This window comes from Pithys albifrons, chromosome 13 (assembly GCF_047495875.1).
Source record: "Pithys albifrons albifrons isolate INPA30051 chromosome 13, PitAlb_v1, whole genome shotgun sequence".
Classification (NCBI taxonomy): Eukaryota; Metazoa; Chordata; class Aves; order Passeriformes; family Thamnophilidae; genus Pithys; species Pithys albifrons.
In genome coordinates, this window is record NC_092470.1 from 21,431,235 (window position 1) to 21,457,226 (window position 25,992).

General features: G+C 49.5%; 1 protein-coding gene across 3 annotated transcripts in view; it reads left to right on the forward strand.

Annotated features, from left to right (window-relative positions):
- Positions 1-342: 342 nt before the first annotated feature.
- Positions 343-25,992, forward strand: part of SPG11 (SPG11 vesicle trafficking associated, spatacsin) — a 31,504-nt gene continuing 5,854 nt past the window's right edge. The window contains exons 1-34 of one of the 3 annotated variants that reach the window (XM_071568644.1): positions 343-658; positions 1,433-1,617; positions 2,339-2,566; positions 3,801-3,999; positions 4,544-4,681; positions 5,416-5,876; positions 6,088-6,233; positions 6,704-6,830; positions 6,931-7,086; positions 7,517-7,689; positions 7,850-8,026; positions 8,426-8,497; positions 8,924-9,051; positions 9,695-9,873; positions 10,516-10,717; positions 11,222-11,425; positions 12,019-12,125; positions 13,042-13,187; positions 13,464-13,625; positions 13,993-14,059; positions 14,495-14,660; positions 15,686-15,891; positions 16,460-16,568; positions 16,987-17,146; positions 18,143-18,373; positions 18,575-18,775; positions 19,068-19,175; positions 20,211-20,370; positions 20,481-20,701; positions 21,127-21,874; positions 22,680-22,822; positions 23,489-23,690; positions 24,294-24,431; positions 25,110-25,243. In XM_071568644.1, the coding sequence (XP_071424745.1) occupies positions 429-658; positions 1,433-1,617; positions 2,339-2,566; positions 3,801-3,999; positions 4,544-4,681; positions 5,416-5,876; positions 6,088-6,233; positions 6,704-6,830; positions 6,931-7,086; positions 7,517-7,689; positions 7,850-8,026; positions 8,426-8,497; positions 8,924-9,051; positions 9,695-9,873; positions 10,516-10,717; positions 11,222-11,425; positions 12,019-12,125; positions 13,042-13,187; positions 13,464-13,625; positions 13,993-14,059; positions 14,495-14,660; positions 15,686-15,891; positions 16,460-16,568; positions 16,987-17,146; positions 18,143-18,373; positions 18,575-18,775; positions 19,068-19,175; positions 20,211-20,370; positions 20,481-20,701; positions 21,127-21,874; positions 22,680-22,822; positions 23,489-23,690; positions 24,294-24,431; positions 25,110-25,243 (6,414 nt within the window). In that variant the 5' untranslated portion in view covers positions 343-428. Of the gene's footprint in view, positions 659-1,203; positions 1,222-1,432; positions 1,618-2,338; positions 2,567-3,800; positions 4,000-4,543; positions 4,682-5,415; positions 5,877-6,087; positions 6,234-6,703; positions 6,831-6,930; positions 7,087-7,516; positions 7,690-7,849; positions 8,027-8,425; positions 8,498-8,923; positions 9,052-9,694; positions 9,874-10,515; positions 10,718-11,221; positions 11,426-12,018; positions 12,126-13,041; positions 13,188-13,463; positions 13,626-13,992; positions 14,060-14,494; positions 14,661-15,685; positions 15,892-16,459; positions 16,569-16,986; positions 17,147-18,142; positions 18,374-18,574; positions 18,776-19,067; positions 19,176-20,210; positions 20,371-20,480; positions 20,702-21,126; positions 21,875-22,679; positions 22,823-23,488; positions 23,691-24,293; positions 24,432-25,109; positions 25,410-25,992 lie in introns of those variants that run through there. The other 2 variants (XM_071568646.1, XM_071568645.1) reach the window with 2 other exon arrangements.

Consider the following 25,992-nt stretch of genomic DNA (forward strand, 5'->3'; position numbering starts at 1 on the left):
CGCACACCGTGTGCGCTCACAGGGGGCACAGGTGGGAGCGCCGCCGGCCGTTCCGTCTGCAGGAAGGGACAGAGGCAGGGAATGCTGTTTAAAGACACAGGAAATTCTGCTTAAAGAGAGAGGGTTCTGCTCAATGACACCGCAAATTTGCCCTAAAAGTAGAGAATTAAACACACGGCGAAACCCGCTCAGACTCGAGCGGCACAGCAGCGCCCCCACCGCTCGCCGAACTACATCTCCCAGCGGGCAATGCCGCGCCGCCCGCCTGCTCCGCGCCGCGGTGCGTGCTGGGAGTTGTAGTCCTACCTCTGCATTGGTCAGCGCGGTCAGCCGGCCGGAAGGAGGCGCGGCCCCGCAATGATGGCGGCGGGCGGGGGCTGAGGGCGGAGCGGGAGGAGCTCGGGGAGACCGGGAGCGGCCCCGGGAGGATGGAGGCGGCGATGGCGGCCCCAGCCCCAGCCCCAGCCGAGCTCCGCGTGCTGGTGTGGCCCCGCTCCCTGGAGCCGTGGGGCGCCCCGCGGGGCGCGGCCCGGGCACGGCTGAGCAGGGCCCAGGACGCGCTGGGCTCCCTGCTGGCCCCCGGCGGCATCTCCGTGCAGGCGCTGCCCGGCGGGGCTGGCCGGGCCCAGGGCGCGGTCCTGCCCGGGGCCTGGGCCGAGTGAGTGCTGGGGGGGCCGGGGCGCTGAGGGACACGCTCCGGGCGGCGGGGACGGTGTTGGCATCTCCCTGTTTGTTGTCTGTGTCCCTGTTGTCCCGTCACCTCCCTGGTGTCCATGACCTCCCTGCTGTCCCGTCACCTCCCTGCTGTCCCGTCACCTCCCTGCTGTCCATCACCTCCCTGCTGTCCGTCACCTCCCCGTGCTCCATCCCCCCGTGGTCCGTGTGCCCTTTTGCATCCCCCCGCGGTCCCTCTCCCTGCTGTCCATCACCTCCTCGTTATCCCTCTCCCCGTGGTCCCTCTCCTCCCTTGTTTGGCTCTTCCAGGTTCTCTACAGTTGATCAAAAAGCCAAAGCAAACCCAGAGGGGGTTTGTTGAGCCCTGACCCCCCTGGCCCCTCCAGCCGGGCCGGGCCGGGCCGGGCCGTGACAGCCTCTCCTGCGATGGGGCTGAGCTGCTCCCGCGGCTTTCAGAGCTGAGTCAGAGCCACAGGCAGCTGTTAATTGAGCTGTTAATGAACACCAGCAATGAGCGGAGCACCGCAGAGTCACGGCGTGGTTTGGGTGGGGAGTGGCCTCAAAGCCCATCCCATCCCACCCCCTGCCTTGAGCTGTGCCTTGCCAGGGGTGGAACATTCTGGTGTCGGGAGGGATGGGGTGACAGCAGAGGCTTTGTCTGAGGGTTAAATGGTGCTGGTCATCATCACTGCATGGCCAGGGAGGGAACTGTGGAAAGGGAACAAAGCAATGACCCTGCTGAATGTTGTATCTGCAGCTTCATGTGGGAGAACACAGAGGATGATGGTTTGCAAGCAAACAAGACAAAACTCTTGGCTCTTGGACAAAATCATGAACTGGTGGTCTGTGAATTCACTGCAGAGGATGGAAATTGCAGCCTGAATTCCCTGCACAGTTGTGAGGAAAAGGCTCTTAAAAAGCTCCTTGAAGTTAAAACCATCAGTGAGTAACTTTGAGTGTGTTCCAGGTGTGGGATCCTTGCTGGGCTGGCTCTGCTGCCCTGGTGGGACAGGTCAGGCAGGGCTGAGCTCTGGGGAGGTGTCAGGCACTGCCACGCTGATCCAGAGTGACCAGCAGGATTACTGGGCTGGAAAATGAACAGGGACATTTCTGTGTCCCAGGGGGATGTTGGTAGAGGGAATGAAACTGCTGTGGGGTCACCTGTGCCCTCAGATTCCCCTTTGACACTGGAGCTCTGGGGAAGAAATCAGAGCAGGGCCCCTCACCAGCCCTGCAGAGACTCATTAGATGTTTAACCTTGTGCTTTATGATTAGCAGAGTGTGCAGTTTGACACACTTTGCAGGACCTTTGGTGTTCTTAAAGATGTTCTTAAAGATTCTCCCTTCCTAAAATATTTTTATTTCTAAAGTTTATAGCTTTTATTTTCAGCACTGACTGACATATTGTTTTGGGATGATTTTTTATATTTTTCACAGTATTGTCCACTTGAAAAGCCACAGAAAAATTTTAGGAAACTGTTCTAAAATGAGTGACATAGAAAGTGAGATTTAAAACAAAACAAGCCCCTCTTCCCTCCCCCAGTCCCAACTTCTCTTAAGGTGGGAGCAGAGACAGTGAATTTGGATTGTCATGTTCTTGGGACTCCTTTACAAATCAAAATTCCCAGCTGGCTGTAATCCTGAAATATCTTTAAATTTACAGGTCTGCCTTCAATTTTCTCTGTGAAGATTCTGTCATTTGGAAACAACAAGTGCAAACTTCTGCTCAACCAGTCCCTCCTTGTGCACCTGACCTTTCCTGGGGAGGGCTCTCCCTCAGAGACCTGTGACTGCTTCCCCCTGGATTTGCCTCCAGAGGGTCTGGGGAGAATAACAGATTGCTCCTTCTGCAGAGGGATCCTGTTCCTGTTGGACAGTGCTGGCTGGATTTGTATCCTTTGCAGGAGGGAGGAGCTCTCAGGGAAACTGATCTGGAAGAGCAAGGTTGTTTTCCTCTTCTGGAAGTGTTGAGCAGAAATTTCTTTAAAGACATTTAAATGTCTGTTTTGAAGGTGCCTCCAAAAAGGGTTTTGTGGCAAAATCCTGGTTATTGTAATGAAAATGCCAGAGTTGTGTATCAGATGTTTCTCAACACCCCCCTGGAAATGTTTCCCACTGGGTTAGAGTTTTTCCAGTGTTTTGGCTCTGTGGGTCTGTGTATAACACACTGACATGTACTGTCTGCTAATTTCTTAATTAGAGTTAGAAACTGCAGAGACACTCAGGGATCCCAGCCTGGAGCCAGATCTGTGAGCTGAGCTGGGCAGGGCTCAGACCTGCCTGTCCCACACAGGGATCCCAGCCTGGAGCCAGATCTGTGAGCAGGGCAGGGCTCAGACCTGCCTGTCCCACACAGGGATCCCAGCCTGGAGCCAGATCTGTGAGCTGGGCAGGGCTCAGACCTGCCTGTCCCACACAGGGATCCCACCCTGGAGCCAGATCTGTGAGCAGGGCAGGGCTCAGACCTGCCTGTCCCACACAAGGATCCCAGCCTGGAGCCAGGTCTGTGAGCTGGGCAGGGCTCAGACCTGCCTGTCCCACACAGGGATCCCAGCCTGGAGCCAGGTCTGTGAGCTGGGCAGGGCTCAGACCTGCCTGTCCCACACAGGGATCCCAGCCTGGAGCCAGATCTGTGAGCTGGGCAGGGCTCAGACCTGCTGTCCCACACAGGGATCCCAGCCTGGAGCCAGATCTGTGAGCTGAGCTGGGCAGGGCTCAGACCTGCCTGTCCCACACAGGGATCCCAGCCTGGAGCCAGATCTGTGAGCAGGGCAGGGCTCAGACCTGCCTGTCCCACAGGGTCTCCATGTCCCCTGTGTGGGGCTGTTTCCTGACACCTGGGACAGGGCAGTGCAGCCAGGTGACCTTTTCCTCCTCACAGACCTGCTAGGGCAGTTCCCTCCCAGTACCAATAATTCCTTTGGGATGGCATAAGTTGCATTTTGTGCAGCACAATCCTCTGCTGATCCCAGCTGAGCTTGGGAATGCCCTTGGAAAACAAACACTCCACTTACTCTGTGGGGCAGAGCTTGGAGCACAAGTTACAGGCATTCACCACCTTCCCCTGCTGTGCAGCTTGTTTGTTGGACTCTGAGCCCTGGGGCCTTCCTTGACACTGAGCAAAGACATCTTTGACTCCTTTGACGGTGCCAGCCTGGGGAAGGTCAGCATAGCCCTGTGCCAGGGGGCAGGGCAGGCTGGGGGCAGCAGCCCAGCCCTGCCAGCCCCACTCACTGCCCTGAGGGTGTCCCAGGATCTCAGCATGGCTGTGGTGCTCAGTGCTGCCCACTCTGCCCTGGCTGTGGAGCTGAACAGCTACTTCAGGTATGGTGAGTTCCTAAAGGAAGGGTTTGGGTTGGACTAACCTTGGAAAGTGCCTAATGTTGGTTCTGCAATAGTTGTGGTGCTGTCAGCTTTTTATTTTGAATTCTGGCCCTGTGGTAGAGCAGAAACTTCCTATTTGTTTAAACTTGTCCTTTATTATGTGCACTCTGACACTTTAACAAAAGCAAATTTATCTATTACCATCTATTTATTTTAATTTATCTATTAAAGTATGTTAACAAATACAAACCCTTTGTATTGGGCTGTGTTTTTCCTAGGAAGGTTAGGACAGTGCTCTCAGTGCCAGGGGTGGGTGGGCACCTTCCAGGAATCTGTGGGGCTGGGATTATGAAGCCCCTGATGGGCTGTGCTGGTTTGGTTTGCTAATTGGGCCAGGCTGTGATTGAGTTTGGTGGCTCAGCTGGACACCCCCTGTGAGTGCTGTGAACCCGGGAGGAAACGGCTTTGTTGAGAGCTCCTGGAGGGGTTAAACAGCAAAAGAATTGCCAGAGGGAGGTGAAAATGAGTCTTTCCTTCTTTACAGGCAGTTCCCTGAGCACTTGCTGTGTAAGAGGGATCCTGAAAGTCTTCCCATGGAGGCTCCTGAAGGGCTGGACGAGGATGAGGTTGGCAGCTCCGAGGCCAGCATGGAGCGCCTGGCCCGGCCCTTCCGCACGGACAGGTACTGAGGGCAGGGCCTTGGGCCAGGCTGGGCCTTGGGCCAGGCTGGGCCTTGGGCCAGGCTGGGCTCTGCCTCCTCTGCACCACTGAGGGGAAACTCCTGGGCTTTGTTCAGCTGCAATTTTGATAAGTAAGATCAGCTCACTCTGCTCTAAATCTGCTGAACTGAGGGTGATGTTTGCAAAGGGGCTGAGGGAACTTTACGTGTGTCACTGAACAGCTTCCAAACAGGAATTGCTGATAAGGGATTGCCTTTAAACAGGATTGGCAGATGTTTTGGATCCCAAGGACTTCACAGCTCCTTGTTTGTGTGTGTGGCCTTCAAAATACTGTGTTCATGTAAAACATTTTAACTGGTTGTGACCCTTGGTCTTAGAAGTATTAATACTGAGAAAATATGCTAATTATAACTTGATGTAAATATAATCAACACTCAAGTCCAGAAGTAATTTAATTCTAGGGTTTTTTGTAAGGGAGGGGTCCTTTTCTGTGAGAAAAAGAAAATTTTCTACCAAAAATGGTAAACATGATGTTGTCAGTTAATGCAGGTGGGATCACTCAGCTTGACTGCAGAGAGCATTTAAACAGAAGTAAACAGGCTGTGTTAAGGTTAAAATGCAAGGTGCTGAATGGATTTTTTAAGCTTAAAATGCATTTTATTTCACTGAGGAAACTTCATCTGCATTGTTCTTGGAGCAATACCTGGTGTTAAGGTGCCTTCTCTCTCCTCCCCAGGTCTTGGAAGGCACACTTATCCTCCCTGTGGGACAGAGTAAGGAGGAGAAGACCAGGTTCTCCAGATCTGGTGGATGACTTGAATTTACCTTGGTATCAGTTTTTTACCCATCTTGAAGATCATGATCCTGAAATTTATGAGGATCCAGAGAAGATTGTGGCCTTTGTCCCACGGGTGACCTGGGCAGCTTCCAGACCCTTCCAAAGCCGTGGCACAGCCCTGGGTGGGGCAGGACAGCAGTGGACACAACTCCCTGTGGGAGCACCACAAGAACTGGTGAAACTGGAGTGCAAACTGGTCACTGGAGCTAAGGCTGTGTTTGTGGTGGTGACAAAGGACATGGGGTGTTCTCTTGTGCTCTGGGATTTGGAGTCCCGGGATGTGACGAGTTCCCACTTTGGCACCAGCAGCGTTTATGTGGAGTGCAGTGCAGAGGTGCCACTCTGCCTGCTGCTCACAGGTGAGGGGCCTGGCACTGTTCCCACACAGCTTTGGGGGGGTTTAGGGGTGTTCTTTCCTGTCAGCCTGGCTGCTCTTGGCTCATGTCTCTTGCACTGCTGAGGTGAAACCCAAACGGAGCCACTGCAGGTCTGTGTCATGCTCTGGGGAGAGAGGCAGTGGATAGAAATGCTTTACTAATGAATATCTCTAATTATGGCTTGATTCTTTAGAGCGTGGTCTGTCCCTGGTTCTGTTTGGTGTAACTCAGGAGGAGTTTTTGAACAGACTGATGATGTTTGGCAGCGCTGCAGTCGTGGATTCCATTTGTCACCTCAATGGGTGGGAGAGATGTTCCATCCCAATCCATGCCCTGGAGGTAAGGAAAGCTGCTTCATCCTTACAAACAGCAAAAATGCTTCTTCCAAGTAATGAATGCAGTTTATGCAATGTTACTGGTGGGTTTAGACACAATTAAAGTGCACTTTAAACCTAGGGGCAAAAAGAAGTGGTGTGCTTATTAAATAAACAAACCCCAGGGAATCCAGATGAGTAACCCAAAAATAGAAATACAGGAACAAAGTTAATGCACATTAATAAAAGAAACCAGAATTTTAAATTAAGCAATGCTCAAAAATCTCCTTTGGATTGGACCCAGCAGCATATTTACCAGTTCCTGCAACAGTTTTTGTGCTCTTGTAAAATGTCAAATATTTAAAGAAATCCTTGGAGCCAGATCTTTGTGTCTATTATACCATTCTTACAGAGCCAGAGGAGAGCAGCAGTGAGTATACAACATGTGTGGCACTCAGAGTCTGTGCATAACTGTTGCTCTGCATGTTTGTCTAGGCAGGTTTGGAAAATCGCCAGCTGGACACAGTGGACTTGTTTTTGAAAAGCAAAGCAAGGGTTTTCAGTCTCTCTGCTCCCTGCCCTGGGCAGTCCAGCAGTGCTGCATCCCAGGCTTACCTGGCAAGTAAGGGAATCCTGCAGGGGCACAGAGCTCCCAGCTGCACTGCCATTCCCTCTGGGGCTCTGTGGGGCACATGTTGGGTCTTTGTCTGTCCCCACTGCAGACCTGGAAGAGCTCAGGCCAGCCTTAAACTTGCTGTGCTCAGCAATCCAAGAGAGTGACATGGAGCCTCCCAGCAAACCCTTCTCTGAGCAGCTCCTGAACCTCACCCTGACCTTCCTTACCAGGCAACTGGAAGAAATCTTTGTGCACACAGAGGGTAAGGTTACTCCTTGAGGCATGTGTGGTAATGTGTCATTGTTTTGTCAAGTGAGAACAGCAACTTGTTTTTTAACTAAAAGCTTAAATTTGCCCCAAATTAACAAAAGAAAGTGCTGTAGTTAAATGAATGAAGAATATTCATCCCTGCATTTTGCATGGGGCTTAACCTGACTAGTAATTGGTTGGATTAATACAAAATTTCAGTTCTTATTTCCTGGTGTGAGGGGTAAAACCCCTCAGTGAGGGCAGGGAGCACTGGTGGGGCTGTGACTGTGTCCTGTCAGTACCTGTGCAGGTGAAAGAGCTGAGGTGCTCTTCCCTCTGAGGTGTTTCTGTTCATCAAGCAGGAGAACATTCTGCATTGCCAAACACCAAAAATCCTCTCTTGTCCATTGCTGTTTAACTGGTACCTCAAATGCTCTTGGCAGAACCCGATGAGTTCCTGCAGAAGGCTGCAGATATTCTCACTGATTACATTATCAAACTGAGAAAATTCCTGAGAAAATACCCACAAATCAATCCAGTGCACACAGGAGGTGATGTGGATGAAGAGCTGCCTGAGATACAAGAGAGCCACGTGTGGGAAAAACTGACACCAGAGGTAAAAATGAGGAGTCCAGTTTCTCCTGTCCTTTTTAAATATATTCAAGGAGGTTATTAATGTGGAACTATCTTGAAGTATTGGGGAAATAATCACTATGGGGATTACAAAGGCAGTAACACTGAAGACAGGTGAGTTTGTTGCATTTCTGCTGTTTTAGGAAGTCATTGCTCAGGCCATCTTAGGCAACAAAATACCAGAGGCCCAGATCTTCTTCCGAGTGCATCAACATCCTGCTGAGAACCTGCAGGAGTTCATTCAGACAGGCCTGAACCTGGTCTATGACTGTCTGCTGAAGGGCAGCACCAGAGAGGCCTCAGAGCTGCTGAGAAACATGGTGAGAGGTGTTTGTGGCTCTTCACTCTTTGTGACTAATGAAGTGAATGAGTGCTGGGAGTGCAGGGAGCTCAGGGGGCCTGTGGATGAGATTCCTGCAGTTCCAGGTATTGCAGTGCAAATTAACTTGTTTGAAAGGGCTGCTTGGAGCCCTGGTGCCCTCAGGACACTGAGGGAGCCCATCTGGGGGTGATGTCAGGATCCCAAAGCAGAAGGTGGTGCTGGTAGGTGAGGTGTTGAGGGGCACAGGGTTTGCACCAGACATGCTGGAGACCCAGCCAGGTCCCTGGGACAGCTCTGGGATCTGCTGGGTGAATATCAGGAGGTTGCTTTGGCAGGGGCATTTATTCCACCATGTCCAGCTGCAGTTTGGATGCCATGGGTGTCTCCTTTCCTGCAGGGCTTCGATGTGAAGGAGGAACTGCACAAGATCTGTTTCCACACAGAGGACAAACACGTCAGGGACCTGCTGGTGAGTGCAGCAAAGGCTCCTCCTGTCCAGCTCTCAGGCCTGAAGCTCCTGTGTGTCTGTGCTGAGGGGAACCATCCCACTGGACTCAGAGCAGACAGGCAGGTTGTGTCCCTCCATCCTGGCAGTTCCTGAAACAGGCCACTTTTGTGCCCATGGTCCTTCATATCTGGAGTTAAATTAAAATTGGTTAAAATGCTATCTCTTTGTCCAAGCTCTGCTCTGGTTCTCGTGTCCCTGCACACAGTATGGAGTCCTCTTGTCCTTTAGGTGTGTTGTCCTTTGCTTCTGTTATGGGTTCACCTAGGTGGGCCTACATGTTTTCCTGCAGTTGGTAACTGTTTGCACTTGCAGGGTCATTTTCAACTTGAATATATTAGAAGTTGATCAAAATGACAATTGGAGGTAATACTTTAATTTGAATTAAAGGTGAAAGTTTTACGAGAAGAAAATTATTTTTCTGAAAAAGAGAAGAAAATGATAGACTTTGTGCATCAGGTTGAAAGCTTTTACTCGGAATCCTTCCAGGAAAATAAAGAGGTTCAGTCTCTTTCCAGGTAACTTGGGTTAACACTTTTAATTATTAATTAATAATGGTATAGGATTTAAGATGTCCTGGCTTCTACATTCTGTATAATTTACTGCACTAACAAATACAGTCTTAATGTCATTAATTTCACACTGGTCTTTGTTTGCAGAAATCAGGGTCAGTGTTGGGACTGAGTGATTTCCTCATGTAACAGTTGCTCTCATGTTCTATCCAGACCAAGTCATGACTTACTCTTGTCAGGATAACAGAGCCCTCCATAACTGAGGAATTTTTAATAACTAATGATACTATTAGAATTATTAATCAAATGAAACATTCAGATGGAATGTTTGCTCTGTTGTTGACATATATTCATAGACTTCTTAAAACCTTGATATCAAGCAAGATAAAGTAACCTAGAAAAATAATTTTACAGTTGAATAATTGTAAAAGTGTTGCAATACTTACCATTTGCTATGTCAGTTTGGGAAAAATGAGGCAATTCTTTGATTCTCAAACCTTTAGTTCAAGTCAGTCCTTCTGTCACTTCCAGAGCTCTTCAGAATGGGCTGGGAGAATTTGTTGACCTTTTCATCACCCTCTGTTTGTTAGATTGGTGACTGGTTATTAAAGAGCAGCAGAGGGCCCACTGACTCCCTCCTGCATTGCAGTTCCAGCGAGTGGAGGAAGGGGCAGGACCTCTCTGGACACGCAGCCGTGCTGGCCCCGGTGCTGGGCTGGGACAGACACAGGGCCCAGGGCAGGAGGCTGAGGGTCATGTTGGACTGGGCTCAGTGGTGGGATGAGCCAACCCAGGACATGATTCTGCTCCCCAGAAAACCACACCAAGGCAAGTGTTCTGGGCATTGCAATCTGTCTTTGAGGTGGTGCCCTGCAGCTGTGTGGGACTGGCCCTGCTGCAAGGAAAGCTGTGAGCTGCCACAGAAGGGCACTTTTATCAGGGAAATTGGGGAACAGTGGCTTTTTGTCTTGTGGCATTCTGGGCTTGTGTTTTTCCTGTAGAGTTTGGAGGTAGCTGAAGGGACTTGCCTGAGGCTTGGCCACTTGTGGATGGGTCATTCTCTGCCATGTCCTGTCAAACTCACTGCACCGTGGTGTTATTTTTTGCCTTGCCAACATAAAGCTCTGACAAGCTGTGACAATGCACTTCATCTCAGCATCATATTTGCCATGTTTATTAAAAACAGGTGCATGGGGACAAGGGGGAATGGCTTCCCACTGCCAGAGGGCAGGGTTAGGTGGGATTTTGGGAAGGAATTCCTGGCTGGGAGGGTGGGCAGGCCCTGGCACAGGCTGACCAGAGCAGCTGTGGCTGCCCCATCCCTGGGAGTGTCCAAGGCAGGGACTGGATAAACTTCGAGGTCCTTCCAGCCCAAACCATGCCATGGTCCTGTGTATAAAGACATACCAGTATTTCCCTCAGTATTGTTTGTCTGTGCTGATTTTGTCCATTTGCCTTTTTGAAACACAGAACTCAAGATGTGCAACCCTGAGGTTCTTTGGATGCACTTGACAGCCCAGCATGATTGGCTCAGCATTTGTTCCTGGCTGGAGGAGGCAGAGCCCAGGCAGGGGCTGTGTGGCTCCTGGCCCCCCCTGACCCCAGACATCGTTGACCAGAGCACGTTGTGCAGCAGCTACATGAGACAGGAGATCCTGAACCAGCTGGCCAGGTATGGGCCCTTAGTGCTTACACTCCATCCTGTGGGAGGCCAAAACCAGATGGGTATAGAAGGTAATAAAATCTTTGATACATGTTAATTCCTATATTGTATTTAGTGCCCTCTTTGGAAACAGCACAAACCATTAAAATTGAATTTTAGTCTTGCGCTTTCAGTTAACTGAAAACAGTAAGAAACATGAGAACAAGAGAAATCTTCTCCCAGCCCTTGGGCCTTTCCCAGTGCTGATGTTCCTGATGCCCAGTTTACTTCAAGGGGGCAATTCTGAGCACACAGGATTTCAGTCCTCACACCTCTCTCTCTGAAGGGATCTTTGGTAACCACAGTGTTGTTTGAGCACCATCAGGCATATTCTGGCACACTTTGTCTGCCTCAGCACTGAATTAATCCCTGAGAAGGAAAGGTCTGCTTTGCTTTTGAGCTGCAAACACCCTTGAGAATGTGTTAAAAAGAGACCTGTCTGATCAGTGTCTGTGTTTCTCTGTTTTCTGACAGAAAGGGAATTTTTGTCCCTTCTGAGCTGGAAGATTTTGAACTCCTGCTCCAGAGACTGTCGTGCCTTGGGGGAGTCCTGCAGAATCCTCACCCTGTCCCAAAATACTCCTCTGCCAGTGGGTTGGACTTCCATGCTCAGTTTGTCCTGCACTGCTTAGAGCACAATCTGCAGTACCTGCTATACACCTACCTGGACTATTACAGGTAGGAGTGCTTCTCATCCCTCAAATCCCATGTGGGTTAAAGAATGAAACAAAATCTTCAGTAGCTGTTGGTAGAATTTCCCTCAATCCTTTCAGTCTGTTGACTAAAACCTTCTGGGTCACAGCAGTGTCAGCTGACAAAATCTGTGGGGCAGTGTGGGAGGTTTCATGCTGTGTTTTGGAGCTTTATACAGGTTGTCTTAATATTAACTTGTGTGTCAGTCATCAAAGGAAACAATTAGAGTTGTAATTAGTATAATGCTGTGAGGAGTACAGTCTTAAATGGGCCAAGACAACTCACTCTTCAGCAACTCAGCTTTACAGAATTCAGAAACTCTGTCACTTGAGCACAAGAGTTGGTTCATTCTTGATACATTCACAAATAAAGAAATTGCAGGTTTCCATCTGAACTGGGTTTTTAAGGAGAAAGTAATATTAGGCATTGGAACTATCAAGTCATTTTTGTTACCTGTCTGATCAGTTTGAGTTTGCATCACACCCATCAGGTGCTCCCAGTCTTTAATGCCATGTTACACCAGAGCAGAGAGTGGCTACAAATAGTGTGTTTTCACTGGGCTGTTCATTTATTTCCAGTTTAACCCCTGCAAATTGCCCTATTTTGGGTAACAAGGAGCTGCAGGAAGCACATCCCTGGTTTGAATTCCTGGTGCAGTGTCGAGGAGTTGCCAGTAATCCCCAAGGTAGGAATCTCCATCCAGAGGGGAGGTGTTTCTGTTGCAGCTGAGGTTGGGCCCAGCTGGATTAAATCCTGGGCCCGGCTGGATTAAATCCTGGGCCCGGCTGGATTAAATCCTGGGCCCGGCTGGATTAAATCCTGGGCCCGGCTGGATTAAATCCTGGGCCCAGCTGGATTAAATCCTGGGCCCAGCTGGATTAAATCCTCTGCTCTGCTGAAAACCTTCTTTTGACCGTGACAAATCACTGACATCTCCATCACTTCCTCATCTCTAAGTTTGGATTAGAATTCCTGCTTTAAGGTGTGCACAAAGATTTGGAGGCTGTGGATGTGTGAGAATTATTTTGTGTGTGATCATCATTACCCCCAAATTTGATTACATTCCCAACAGGTTGATAAGAAGGAGAATTCATAAGAAAATGCACATCCCATTAAAAGTAAACTTTATTCTAGTCCTTCTGGTGCATTTTGACTTCTCTGCCCTTGGATTATGTGTTTCCTTTTTTTTTGTTATTGTCACTGAACATGAGTAGAATTTGTGCCCTTAACTTGTTGTGCATTTTGAACATTTAATCTTTTGCAGAGTCACACATTAACAAAAGATAAAAATAAACCCAAGTGAAGCTTTTTTTAGAAAGTGTGATCAGTGTGGGACAAGGAATTGAACCAACAGAGTGCCAAGCTGTGGGGCTCAGTCCCAGTCAGTCTGTGTGTGCAAAGCTGTGGCTTGGAATTGGGGAAGACTTGGCAAAATTCAGAACAGTTTTTCTGTACTTAAAAGCAAATTGAGTAAAATCAGTATTAACAACAGAAAGCAGAAAATTCAGGATTTTTCACAGTCAGAGAACAGTTGTAATGTGAGATTAGTGATTTAAAGCTGGGTTTGCTTGAAACTGAGTCTCCCTTTTCTCTCTGTGAAGATCCCAGGCTGGTTTTCCAGGCGAGTCTGGCCAACGCCCAGGTGCTGATTCCCGGCAGCCAGGCCAGTGTGAGCAGCATCCTGCTGGAGGGCAGGACCCTGCTGGCCTTGGCCACCACCATGTACTGCCCTGGGGGCATCGACCAGGTACAGCCCCAGCAGCTGCAGCTCCCTTTGGAATGGGGACTGCTCAGGGAGGGAGCAGATTTACCACACAGGGTGCTCTGAGCACAGCACAGCCACCTGAAGCAGCAGGTGCTGATGAAGATATGTCTGATGTAACTCAGGAAAAAAAATACACATTCTGTGTTGTCACTGCATGTCAAATTCCCCTGGGGTAGTTTGGCACATTCAGAAACTGTTTTGTTATTATCTTAATGCAGTTGCTTCTTAATTAATTAGTTTTGCTTCCTTGCAATGCAGGTCCTTCAGAATGAAGATCCAGAAAAATCTCTAAAGAAAGTTGATCCACAGCTCCTAAAAATGGCCTTGACCCCTTACCCCAAGCTCAAGGCTGCTCTCTTTCCCTCCTGCTCTGCTCATGGAATTTTGCCCCCTGACATCTCTCTCTACCATCTGCTTCAGGTACCAAAGTGCTTTTTGGCAGGACAGCAGTAAAGAGAAGCTTGTTTGCAGCTCTGGCCTGGAGGGTGGGGGCCGTGTGTTGTTTCCTTGGAATCCTCAGTTTGGAGCTGAAGTTTATGGCTCCATCCTGAACAGTTTAATTCTAAAATGCTGTGAGTCTGCAGTGTTTAACTTGAGCAGTCCTGGAATGTCAGGGAGGGATATTCTTGCAGCTTTCAGTGGGAAAGTTGTTCAATACTGAAGAAGCTAAAATATTTAAATTTCAAAATGCTTTTTAACAGTCTAAGAGAAATAGAAATTGAGATTTAAGGGACAGTGATGTGAAATTCTTAAGCTGACTCAGTGTATTTTGTTTCCAATCTTTCAGTCATTAGTGCCCTTTGACCCCACCAAACTGTTTGGCTGGCAGTCAGCAAACACTCTTGCTGCATCAGGTATGTTCCTGGGCAAGGTTTAGATGCTTTCCTAGCCTAGAAAAAAGGTGTCTTCTAGTGGAATGATTTGGCTGGTAAAGTGACTCAGGAGGCCATTTCCTTCACAAAAAATGTAGTGTAATTTACTAAACTTGTGTTTTGAACTGAAATCCTAAATAAGTTACCTTTTTACACTAAAATGTTGACAGAAATAAGTTTTGCTAAATGTGAGATAGAAGAGCAATGTCTTCTTCTGAAAGCAAGCTGAGGGTCTCAGAAGTGACCCCAAGTTCTGATTTTCCAAGAAGTGGAATTTCAGTGGGGTTTGGACATGCCAAGATCTGAATTAGAACCAGAGAAGGGTTTGATTGTCATCTCATGTCTTGTAGCTAAAAGCCATTTTTAGATGTTCAATTAAACTGTTTGTCAGCTCATGCAGTGTGCTCCTGTCCCCAGATGCCCCCAGTGAGCTCCCCCACTTCTCCTGCCCCGGGCTGGTGACCAGACACGCCGTGCTGGAGAGACTGGACTTCCTCTTCTACCTGCACCACGCGCGCCCCTCCTTCGCCTTCGGCACCTTCCTGGCCCAGCAGCTGGCGAGGAGCAAGAGCCCCAGACAGCTGTGAGGCTCCTCCAGACTGACAGGATGCTTTACAATCTAGAGTTGAGCACGTGGGGGAGCATTAACCCTCCCCAGCTGCAAACAAGGGGTGACCAGGGCAGTTTTGGGTGTCCTGAGGTCTATTCAGTCCAGCATCAATAGTGTAGAAATAAATACCACCTGAACTTTGTTTTGAATTACCTAAACAAAATCTGCCCAAGTAGAGCAGGGAATGGGAAATGTTCCAGTTGTATCAAACACAGGTGGGCTCTTCTTTTAGGAACCTGAGCCTCTAAATCACTTTGTAGGAAGAAGATGCCCCTTTTCTTTGACATTTCATAAGGGTGACACTTCTTTAGTTAAATTAATAAGGCAGATAATGTACTGGACATTGATGGAATTGCATTTCTGGCTGAAGCCTCAGAATCAGGTGTTCAAAAGGGTACAGTCAGATTACACATCTTCAGTTTATTAAATTTGCTGTTAAGTATTTAATTGTAAACTCTGCTTATCATGTGAGGCTTTATTCTCATACCTACATTTTTTATAAATATGAAACTCATGGTTTGTAATTGTCTTTCAGAGGAAACCTTGTAGATGCTTGTTTGCAGAGGGAATGTTCCTGTTGGGAATGGGTCCCAAAGGCTGTGTGTTCCTTGTGTTCCAGCAGGCAGGGAGGGAGGCCCATGCTCAGGCTGTGTTCCTCTGTTCCAGGCTCCAGCAGGCAGGGAGGGAGGCCCATGCTCAGCCTGTGTTCCTCTGTTCAGGCTCCAGCAGGCAGGGAGGGAGGCCCATGCTCAGGCTGTGTTCCTCTGTTCCAGGCTCCAGCAGGCAGGGAGGGAGGCCCATGCTCAGGCTGTGTGTTCCTCTGTTCCAGGCTCCAGCAGGCAGGGAGGGAGGCCCATGCTCAGCCTGTGTGTTCCTCTGTTCCAGGTTCCAGCAGGCAGGGAGGGAGGCCCATGCTCAGCCTGTGTGTTCCTTGTGTTCCAGGCTCCAGCAGGCAGGGAGGGAGGCCCATGCTCAGGCTGTGTGTTCCTCTGTTCCAGGCTCCAGCAGGCAGGGAGGGAGGCCCATGCCCTGGCTCTGTCCTCCTTCAGTGTCCCCTCGGTAGGAGCAGCCTGTGTGTGTTTCCTGGAACTGCTGGGCCTCGACAGCCTCAAGCTCAGGGTGGATCTCAAAGTTGCCAACATGATTTTCAGCTACAGAACTAGAAAGGAGGAATCTCATCACAATCAAATCAGAGACTCTTTGGGTAAGGGTGTCTCTTGTCTGGTTTGAAAGAGGGTGCTGTGGATTTCTTGGGAAGAGAGGGATGGGAAGATGGTGCCTGATGACCCAGGAATGCAGGAAAAGCATCTTAAAAATTCTGTTCTTTTTTGATTTCCTCTTTTTTACTAATTTTGAAGGTGCATTTTGAACCTGTCACAACAAATAAGGCAGAAAAACTTTATAACATATAATAAAACATGGAGTCAGAACTGCATCAGGATCTAACAGACTGTTCCACAGCTGCCTGAGGGTCTGTAATGCTTAGTGAGGTTCAGCCTAATGTTGTAATAATATCATAGAGAGTTAAACAAAGTGTGTTGCCAAATCTCTTTTCTCTTTCTTGTTTGTCTTCCAGCTGCAGTGAAATCAGGTGTTCAGAAATGTAGGGACATTTATTTTATCCTAGGGATAGCTTTAGAAAGTTGGATTTCTCACTGCAGGTCTGCAGGTGTCTTAGTTCCAACTGGAAAATCACTGGGGCTTGTGAAAATACTGCCCTTACTCTGATCCCAAGGAGCATCTCAGCAATAGTAACATGTTCTTTTAAACAGTTGACAAGTTAACACAGTTGGCTGATGGTGACGAGGCAGCAGCAGCTGCAGTTCTTCCCTCCTTGGAAGAAGCCTTCTGGGATGCAGTTGAGCATCAGGGAATGCAGAGGTGAGAACAGGGTGGGGTGGAGGGTTGTGCTGGGTGAGCTTTGCCGTTTGTGGATCAGGTGATATGAAGACAGAAGGTGGTGGCACCGTGTCCCTGCCCTGTGGGGTGGGATGTGCTGGGGGTCAGTGTGGGAGCCCCCACAGTGGGATGTGGCCCTTGTGCAGCCCTGGCAGTGCTGGTGCTGCTGCTGCAGGGTCAGTGTGTGCAGGACCCTGAGATCAGCTCAGTTGGTTCAAACTTGGCTGTAACAATGCCAAGGTCATGGCTTCAATCCCCTGTGTGGGTCATTGACTGAAGAGCTGGACTCGATGATCCTTGTGGGTCCCTTCCAGCTCAGAACAGTCTGTGATACTGGGAAAGGAGCAGCTGGGCCAGGTATCCCAGTGTGTTACACTGAACCCCTGTGCCTTCCATGCAGGACCTGCAGTGACTCCAGGAGACAGTGGGCCCTGGTGATGCAGTTCTGCAAACTGCACAACGTGGAGCTGAGCACGTCCTACCTGAGGGAGTGTGCCCGAGCCGGCGACTGGCTGCAGTTCCTGCTGCAGAGCCACCTGCAGGGGCACCAGCCAGGGCAGGTGAGGGGCTGCCAGGGCAGGCACACTCAGGGGAGCCCCAGCAGGGCAGGGGTTCATCTCCCTCTGTCTGGAACAGCCCTCTCACTGCAGCCACTCTTCCCAGCTTTGCTGCTTTTCCCTCCCTCTCGGTGTGTGAAAAGCTGACACAAGGAGAGGAAATTTGCTGCAGATGGGAGTGTTCAGCACACACTGTGCTCTGAGAGCAGGAAAAAAGGAAAAGGAAAAAATCAGGAAAAAAGCTCCTGGTTGGAAAATTCATTTGTGATTGTATTAATTGGTGATGGAGAAAATTTTCAGAGGGGAGTGATTTGAGTGTCTCTTTGACATGAATTGGACATTTGTCAAGAAGGGATTTAATTTTCAGTTTTAATTTAGTCAAAATTATCACATACTTAATCTTGTTTGTAAATTTAATTTACAATCATTTAGTTACTGCTTTGTTTTGAATTGCCAGATGTTCAGTGGAAGGTTTTATAAAACCAGTCATGTTTCATTTCAAAAATCACACTGATTTTTGTGTGAAGGTTCATAAACTTTTGAGAATCCAAATCTTCCAGTTTTGGTTTGGTTTGTGATTTAAAATAGTAAAATATTACCAATGCACAAAAGCAATTTGGGAAATGTGGAAGCCAACTGGACAATTCCAGGTAAGATGATACTTCCCAGGCCTGGGGGTTTAATTTGGATCTCTTTGTTGTTGTCTTGAAAAGAAAGATTTATAATCACACAAAAGCCCCAGACTGGAGCCTTTCCATGCTCTGTTGGTGAATGTGAAAGAGGTGGCAGAACTGTCTCCAGGAGGCATTTTAACTTCACAGAAGTTATAATAATTCACACCTACAGAACTCTTCTTCCTCTCTAGGTCTCCAAAATTGTTCTAAAAAGCTGAATTTGAAGAATGTTTTATTTGTCTTTGTGTATTTAATGCTTCAGTCTCCTTCCCTCCCCTTCTGTCTGGATCTCACTGCACGGATGGTTCTGGTTCTGTTTCCCCAGGTCATGTCCATCCTTCAGGATTTCCCCCCCACCCTGCAGGATCACCTGGTGCTGGCCCTGGGGCAGTGTCTGAGTGCTGAGGGCAGAGCTGTGGGCCAGGGCAGGAGTGCAGAGAGTCTGTTCCAGGTGCTGCTGCAGTGCCAGGGCAGCGGGAGCCCCTGGCAGGCCCTGCTGGCTGCAGGGCTGGGGGCACAGGCCCCTGTGCTCAGTGTGCTGGCTGCCTGTGTGCCAGTGAGTATCTGGGGCACCTCTCCCTCTGCTCTGGGGAAACGAGAGGCAGAACTGAGGGCTGGGCAGAGTTCTGTGAGATGGGAGACAGGCTTTGCATTCAGAGCTGTCTCTGGGTTTGTGGTAATTGTGGGTGGTGTGGCACATTTCACCAAGTGATACCTCATGAGGTGGTACCTAACCCATCATTGCTGGCATTCCCAGGGTGCAAACATCATTCCCTGTCTCTGTGTCTGGATCATCACCTCTGTGGGTGGTGCCACCAGAGCTGAGGCCACAAAGCACCTCCAGAGCTCAGCAGAAAGTCACCAGTGGGGCCTGCAGGACCTCTCAGTTATCTGGAAAGTCTTCCTAAGGAAGCAGAACAGTAAAACACTCCTAAATGGCTTCCAGCTCTTTCTAAAGGTGAGGGAATGTGTTTCTGGTGATGTATTTGAGTGTTTCTAAACCATCTGGGAGAGGGCCCTGTAAATGTCCCTCTGCTGTTTGTGCAACGTGGGTTGTGACTGCAACCCAGCCAAGGCAGAAAATCTTGGAATGGAAGGTTTTCCAGTTATCACAGATTGTAGATCATTTATCAACTTTGCATGCAGTTTTCATAAATTAGAACTTTACTGGTTTGGTACCAAGGAAGACAAATTCTACATTTATTGAGGTACTTGTAGAAAATAATTCTAATCTCTTGTTGTGTCTTAAGGATTCCCCTTTGCTGCACATCCTGGAGATGTATGAACTGTGTATGAACTGTAAAAAGTACAACGAAGCTAAAACCAAACTGGACAAGTTTCAGGAAAGTCTCACAAAAGTAAGGAAATCAATTTTCTCTGAGTCTCATTGCCTGGGTCTGCCCTGCCCTTGTTAGAAGTGATGGGCATCCAGTGTCACATGTGAGAGTAGTGGAAAGGGCATGGAGTGATCTGGGAGCTGGCTGGGAAGCAACAGGTTTCAGCAGATTCTTTTTATTGCTGCCAGTTGAAAAAATGTTTTTGACAAAACTCCACATTCATTTTTCTGAATCATTTTGGTTGAAGTTGCTGTGGGCAGAGTGAAATACAAAGTCACCCTCCTTGTGAGAGCAGTTCACTGAGCATTGGCACTGTTTACTTGTAGTGAGTAAGGAATAATTCAAATAATTGAATTATTTGTGGGATATTCTCTGTTGACCAGGACAGGCCAATACTGAGCTGATAAACCAGTGACTTGCAGGCAATATCTATTCAAGAGAGACAGCTTTTTGAATATGTTTGAAGTGTTCAGAAAAGTCTGTGCTATTCTGCAGCTTTGGTATTTGGGGTGATCTGAATCCCACACTGGACTAGACCCTGATGGAACAGTTGGTTTAGGAGGAGCAGAGTTTTCACACACTGTTCCTTGTCTGCCACATACAAATGTTTTCACAGATTAGTTCAGTTCTTCCCTTCCATCACAATTTTGTAGTTTCCTGAATAAGTTGGTAACAAACATTCTGTGTCATCAGTGGTTTTCCCTCCTGGAATTCAGGCTCAGACCACCTCAATTCCTTTCCTTTCCTAAGCAGATGTGCTGTAAAGGATCCAGCAGTGACAGGGGCTATTTATCCAGCAGTTTATTTTATCTGTCATTTCTGGTCCTTCTTCTCTCTCCTCCCTGACCATCAGGAGCCACTGGTGGTCACCCTGCTGTAAAATTCATATTTGCAGATCAAACATACATCAATAATGGATCATTGCTCCCTTGGGAATGCAGGTCATTGTTCCCTAAGAAAGGAGCTAGATCTGGTACACCTTCCATTCCCAGGGGTATTCCCACCAAAATGCAGAAATGTTTGTGAAACCAACACCTGCAATCTTTGCTCCCACAGCTCCGAACCGAAGCAGAGGCAGCCCCCGAGCTCCCCGTGCCCTGGCTGGAGTGCCAGGCCCTGTTCCTGCTGGAGCTGATGCTGCAGCAGTGCAGGACAGAGTACGAGCTGGGGAAGCTCCTACAGCTCTTTGCTGCAGCAGAGAATCTTCTCCTGGATGGTAAATACAGTTCCCCTGGGAATGCTGTGCCCTCTGGCAGGGCTGGATACTGGGAGAAGGTGCAGAGTCCCCTCAGGTTAAACCTTTTGTTGGTTCTCCTCTTAAACCAGGCCCTTACGTGAGGAAACTCTGTGCCCTCAGCGAGACCCTGAGGGATTCCTCCATCCCCATCAACAGCTCCATCCTAACCCTGAGGAGCTGCAGCCTGGAGGCCTTCCAGGGGGAGTGCAGGTCCATCCTGGAGCAGCTGCAGGACAGAGGGATGTTCAGCCTGGCCAGGGAGGTGGCAGCCCTGGCTGAGCTGCCTGTGGACAGTGTTGTTACCCGAGAGGTACAGTGAGATAAACAGGGGTGGTCACCCTGCATCCTCCTGGCACTGCCAGGCTGGAGGGTGCCACTGCTCATCCCTCCTGAGAGGCAGATTGTCCTTTAAATCACTTTTAGTTTTAAATGCAGGTAGACCAAACACATTGGCTGGAAGTGCTGAGCTACAAAGGACAGGACAGGTGTCCTTATTTGCTTACTGTTTTTACTTGCTATGCAATCAGTTTTATTTGGGGAGAAAAATAGGTGGATTTGTCTATCCCTGCTCTTGGCAGGGGTGGAATGAGATGATCTTTAAGGTCCCTTCCACCCCAAACCCTTCTGGAATTCTGCGACTTGTTGCACTTTGAGACTCTTGCCTCAATTCAGTGTTTCAGTGTGAGTTTTATTCCTTGGAAATATGACTGTTTAAAACCTCTGTGAATTTTACAGGTTCTGAGAGATCTGCATCGTTTGAGAGAGGGTGGACAGTGGCATCAAAGCCAGACCAGAGCTGAGTTCTGGAGGAAGTGCAACGACACCTTCCTGGAGCATTCCATCTCCAGCCAGGCCGCAGCCGGTTTCTTCCTTGATCAGGCGAACACGGTGTTGGAGTCCTCAGGGCAGGAGAGGACAACCAGCATCCTGGAGAGGCACCTGCTGCTCACCCTGGCTGGCCACTGGCTGGCCAAGGACACCTCGGTGTCCCTGCAGGAGCTGGAGGCGGTGGAGAAGCAGATCTGGCTCTGTCGGATCGCACAGAGAGTGTCGCAGGCGGCCGAGGGCTCGGAGCAGCCCCAGAGTGCCTCCCCTGCTGTGGCCTTTGCCAGCCTGGCCCAGGAGTTCTCCTTCTCCAAGCTGCCTGCCCTGAGCTGCCCCCAGCAGCTGCAGCTGGAGGGCCTGGTGCCCGGGGAGGGCCTGGCGGGTGCGGAGGCGGCGGCACTGCGGGCACTGGCCGGGGCGCTGCTGGACGAGGGCAGCGTGCACGAGGCCAGCAGGGTCTGCAGGTACTTCCAGTGCTGCCCCAGGGACCTGGCCCTGGTGCTGCTCTGCAGGGCCCTGGCCTCAGGGCAGGCTGGGCTGGACAGGCTGCACCCTGGGGTGCAGGCTCTGCTGGCAGGACACGGACACGGAGACGGGAACGGACACGGACACAGCTCGGCCGAGTGCCCCAGAACGCAGGAGGGCAGAGCCCCTGGCAGTGAGTACCTCACCCTCCAGCCCTGCACAGCCTTTGCCTACACTGGGGTTCACTGGATTGTTTCCTCTGCACAAACTGAGCTCTTCCTGGCAGTAATTCCTCTCCTTGGCTCACAAACCCTCTGGTGAAAGGGGTTTGAAGCCTTGCAGCACTCACTGCCTGTGTGTGCCTCAGGCAGGGCCTTTGAGGGGACAACTCCTACAGTCCCTGAACCTTCCATTTGTCATAGTTCCCATTCTGTTCTGGTCAACTGGTACTGAAACTTCATCTCTGTTCCTGTTTTTGCAATACAGGCTCTAGTAAATATTTTTTCCGGAGCTGAAACAGGGAAATTCTTTAAATAGATTTCTCTGAGTTCCTTCTGCATTATAAAGGGGTTAGTTTTTATTAATAGCAAGGCTAAGGCTGAGAATATTTATCTGTGAAGTTCTGTGCACATTTATGAAAGTCTGAGTAACTGTCAGCTGCAGCATCACCTTCTAGTAATGACATGTGCAAAGCTGAATAGACATAGAATGAGTCCACCACAAAGTCTGCTGAACCCTCGTGCTCTCTTACGCTTTTTATAACTGAGATACTGTGGATATTTTGACTTGTTTCTGTTCTGTCCTATTGTTTGTACCCTAAAACTAAAAAACAAAAGTTAAAGGAATCACAGGTATCAGGAGATGAGCTTTTAAATACTGAGGAGGCACTCTGGAATTGCTGCAGATTTCAGGAGTCTTGTCCAAGTCTAAGGCTCTTTGCTGTTATCTCTCTTTATGAGAAAGGAATTTATAGGGTTGTTTTTTTTTTTTGTTTCCAGCTTCCAGCTTAGAAGAGTGGACCCACCTTGTGGCCCCCAGTGCTGAGGATGAGGTGGTGGCCAGGCTGAAGGCTCTCAGCGAGCAGTGTGTGCACGGCAGGAGCTACTGCAGGCAGGTCCTGTGCCTGTATGAGCTCTCCAAGGTAACAGCACTGGGGGCATGAGCTTTGTGCCAGGCTGTGCTGCTGCTCCAGGGCACAGAATCCCTGCCCATGGCAGGGTCTGTGCTTGGGAATGTAGCATTGTCCACATCCCAGAGGTTCTTGGATTTCCTTACAGAATTTTTCATGCCTTAAATATTTGGAGCAAGTGCTTTAGGCTTGAGCTACTAAGAATTAGTCCTGTGTCTGCCTTGTTCCCTTATCCCCTCCCAGGCCTGCAGGCCTGACCCTGGATGTCCACACCTTTGAATTAAGAGTCAATCAATGTGTTTCTGAGGTTCATTTTTTGATTTAATTCATAATTTTGTGAAGTTGTGATGTGTTACAGCAGAGCCTCACCCACTGCCCTTCCAAATGTGAAAACTGGTTTCTCTCTTTCACTGAGTTTGTGGTGTGTGGAGGAGAGGAAAAGGAGACTCACAAGTTGAACTTGTGCAGTAAAACACAGTTCTTTGTTTGGGAGGAAATGCTCCTGTGCTGTAGGTGTTCCGTGTGCTCAGGTTCACGTGCGGTTCAGGCAATCGGCTCTGTCCGTGTGACAGCTCTGGGAGTGTGACCTGCCAGCGCTGCCTGGAGAGCCGTGTCAGGCCCACGTGCTGCAGGTCAGGTGTCCTGGGCTGGGTGTGCTCAGGGCCCTTGTGTCTGCAGGACCTGGGCTGCTCCTTCGGCGAGGTCTCTGCGCGGGACCCGCGGGCGGTGCTGGGGGCCCTCCTGGCGCGGCGCGGGCCGGAGCGCGGCCGCCGGGCTCGCGCCCTCATCGCCTGCCGGGCCCTGCCGCCCGCGGCCGTGGCACAGCTGCTGGCAGAGCAGATCACCCAGGAGCTGCTGCTGGCATCTGCACAGGGCAGAGGTGGGAAACGGGCCTGGCCTCGCGCTGGGGGGTTTGGTGTCTGTCTGAGCGTGGTGTTTGTGTCTGAGGAACTGCCCTCGCTCTCGAGGTGTTCGAGTGCTGCTCACACCCAGTGGTGGTTGGGCAGCCCTTGGGGGAGGCTTCAGGCGAGGATTATTCTTGGGTTTGTGTCCACTGTGCTCTTGCAGTAGTTCGGGTTTGATTTTTCATGGACATAAATGTAACTTTTTTTTTAAAAAGGGTTGTTTGGGTTCTTTAGTCACGATCTTTGCAGCCCCATGTCTGACTTGGGAAGACTCAGTTCATCTCCCTGTGTAAAGCACAGCCAGGAGGTTTTTACCTTTCCCTTCTTTGCTTTGTGGAATGAGGAATACAGCAAAGCAGCTGTTCAGTAGGACTTCATTCAGTTGAACTGGCAAAGAAGTAGTATCTGATTCTTAAATTTAAGAAATATCATCAAAAGTGTCTTTAGAATTGTAGTCCCAATCCTCAGTCAGTCTGGGTGGAGTCAGATTGGTTTGTTTGGGATTTTTTAATTAATAATATGAGTTGTTCTCTCCTGACCAGTTGGCAGTGGTGACATGAATCTCTCTCTGGCCACAGGACAGAAACAGGCTTTGAACCCTGCAGTGGAGAGCCAGGCACTGCTGGAGCTTGCCAAGCTGTGCCAGGATCACACCCTGGTTGGCATGAAGTTACTGGATAAAATTCCCTCTGTCCCACGTGGGGAACTGTCCTGCAGTGAGTAAAGGGCAGCTCATACTTGGTGTAACCAGAGTGTGTAACTAATGTGGCCTTGTGTGGTTTAAAATCACAGCACAAAGAGGAAAAGTAATGCTGAGGGAGGCCTTTATTACTCATCTCAAATATGGTATTAAATTTAATTTGATATTTAATTAATAGAGATTAGTGTATGCACAGTAGATCAGTGTGTTGCTTAAGTGTCACATCAGTTTAGTTTCCAAACAAAATACAGATTATTTTTTGTGCCAAGAGCTGGGAAATGCAGTCAGGGAGTGACCTGAAATTTGGAAGGAGGATGTTGTGACTTTCTTCATATTAACCACAGTTAGAAATGGATTTTTCAAACCCAGATGCAAAACTTGTGGCCCTCCTTTTCCAGCTGCAAGGCTGGCAGGTGATGCTGATGTATTACCTGTTTGTCAGTCAGCTTTTGGTGGAGGAGGTTGGAAGTTTCGTGTGTGAAATAAAATAATGTTTCAGAAAATGATCCAAACCCCCCAGACTTTCCCCAGACTGAAGGGACACTTAGGGAAAACTGACCCTCCTTGGAATTGCAGAGCAGAACCATCGTAGCTGTTTCCTGCTGCAGTTCTGCCGTTTGGCCCTGGGGAGGTTGTGTATCCCCTGCAGAGGTGGCAGCACCCCTGAGCCACCCTGAGTTCTCCTGTGCTTCAGTTACAGAGTTGCTGATCCTGGCCCACAGCTGCTTCAGCCTGACGTGCCACATGGAGGGGATCACGCGGGTGCTGCAGGCGGCTCGGCTGCTCACGGACCAGCACCTGGCCCCCCAGGAGGAGTACGGGCTGCTGGTGGGTCTGGGGGCTCAGGGCTGGGCTGGGGGGCCCTGTGCTCTGTACCTTTGCTGGCCCCCCAGGAGGAGTACGGGCTGCTGGTGGGTCTGGGGGCTCAGGGCTGGGCTGGGGGGCCCTGTGCTCTGTACCTTTGCTGGCCCCCCAGGAGGAGTACGGGCTGCTGGTGGGTCTGGGGGCTCAGGGCTCTGTACCTTTGCTGTGAGTGATGTGGGGAGTGGGGGTGTGATGGAGTCACAGAATCCCAGAATGGTTTGAGTGGGAAGGGACCTTAAAGCCCATCCAGTGCCACCCCTGCCATGGGCAGGGACACCTTCCATGGCCCAGGCTGTTCCAATCCCTGTCCAGCCTGGCCTGGGACACTTCAGGGGTGGAGTTCAGTCATTCACCTCTGGGTCACTGCTCTTGAGTATTTGGCCTGTGACGTTTTTCTCACACAAGCTCTTAAATGACTTCTCTGGTAAAACAGAGGTGGAGATTGTGGAACAGGGAGGTGGCAACAGTGTAGTAAATGAGAGTGGGAATGTCAGAGTAATTCAGTCACTGCTGAAATGTGATGGTTTGTGCTACTGGCCTGTTGGGCATCTTTAATTCCTGTCTTGAGAGGATTCCTGGAGTCTGGGACATGACCAGTGGAATGGTGTCCATGCTAAAATGTTCCCTCTTTCTATTTGGTAACATTATCTCCTTTCACCTCACTGTAAAAAACATGGAGTGGGTTGATTTAAAAAGAACCCGACTGTGGCTCC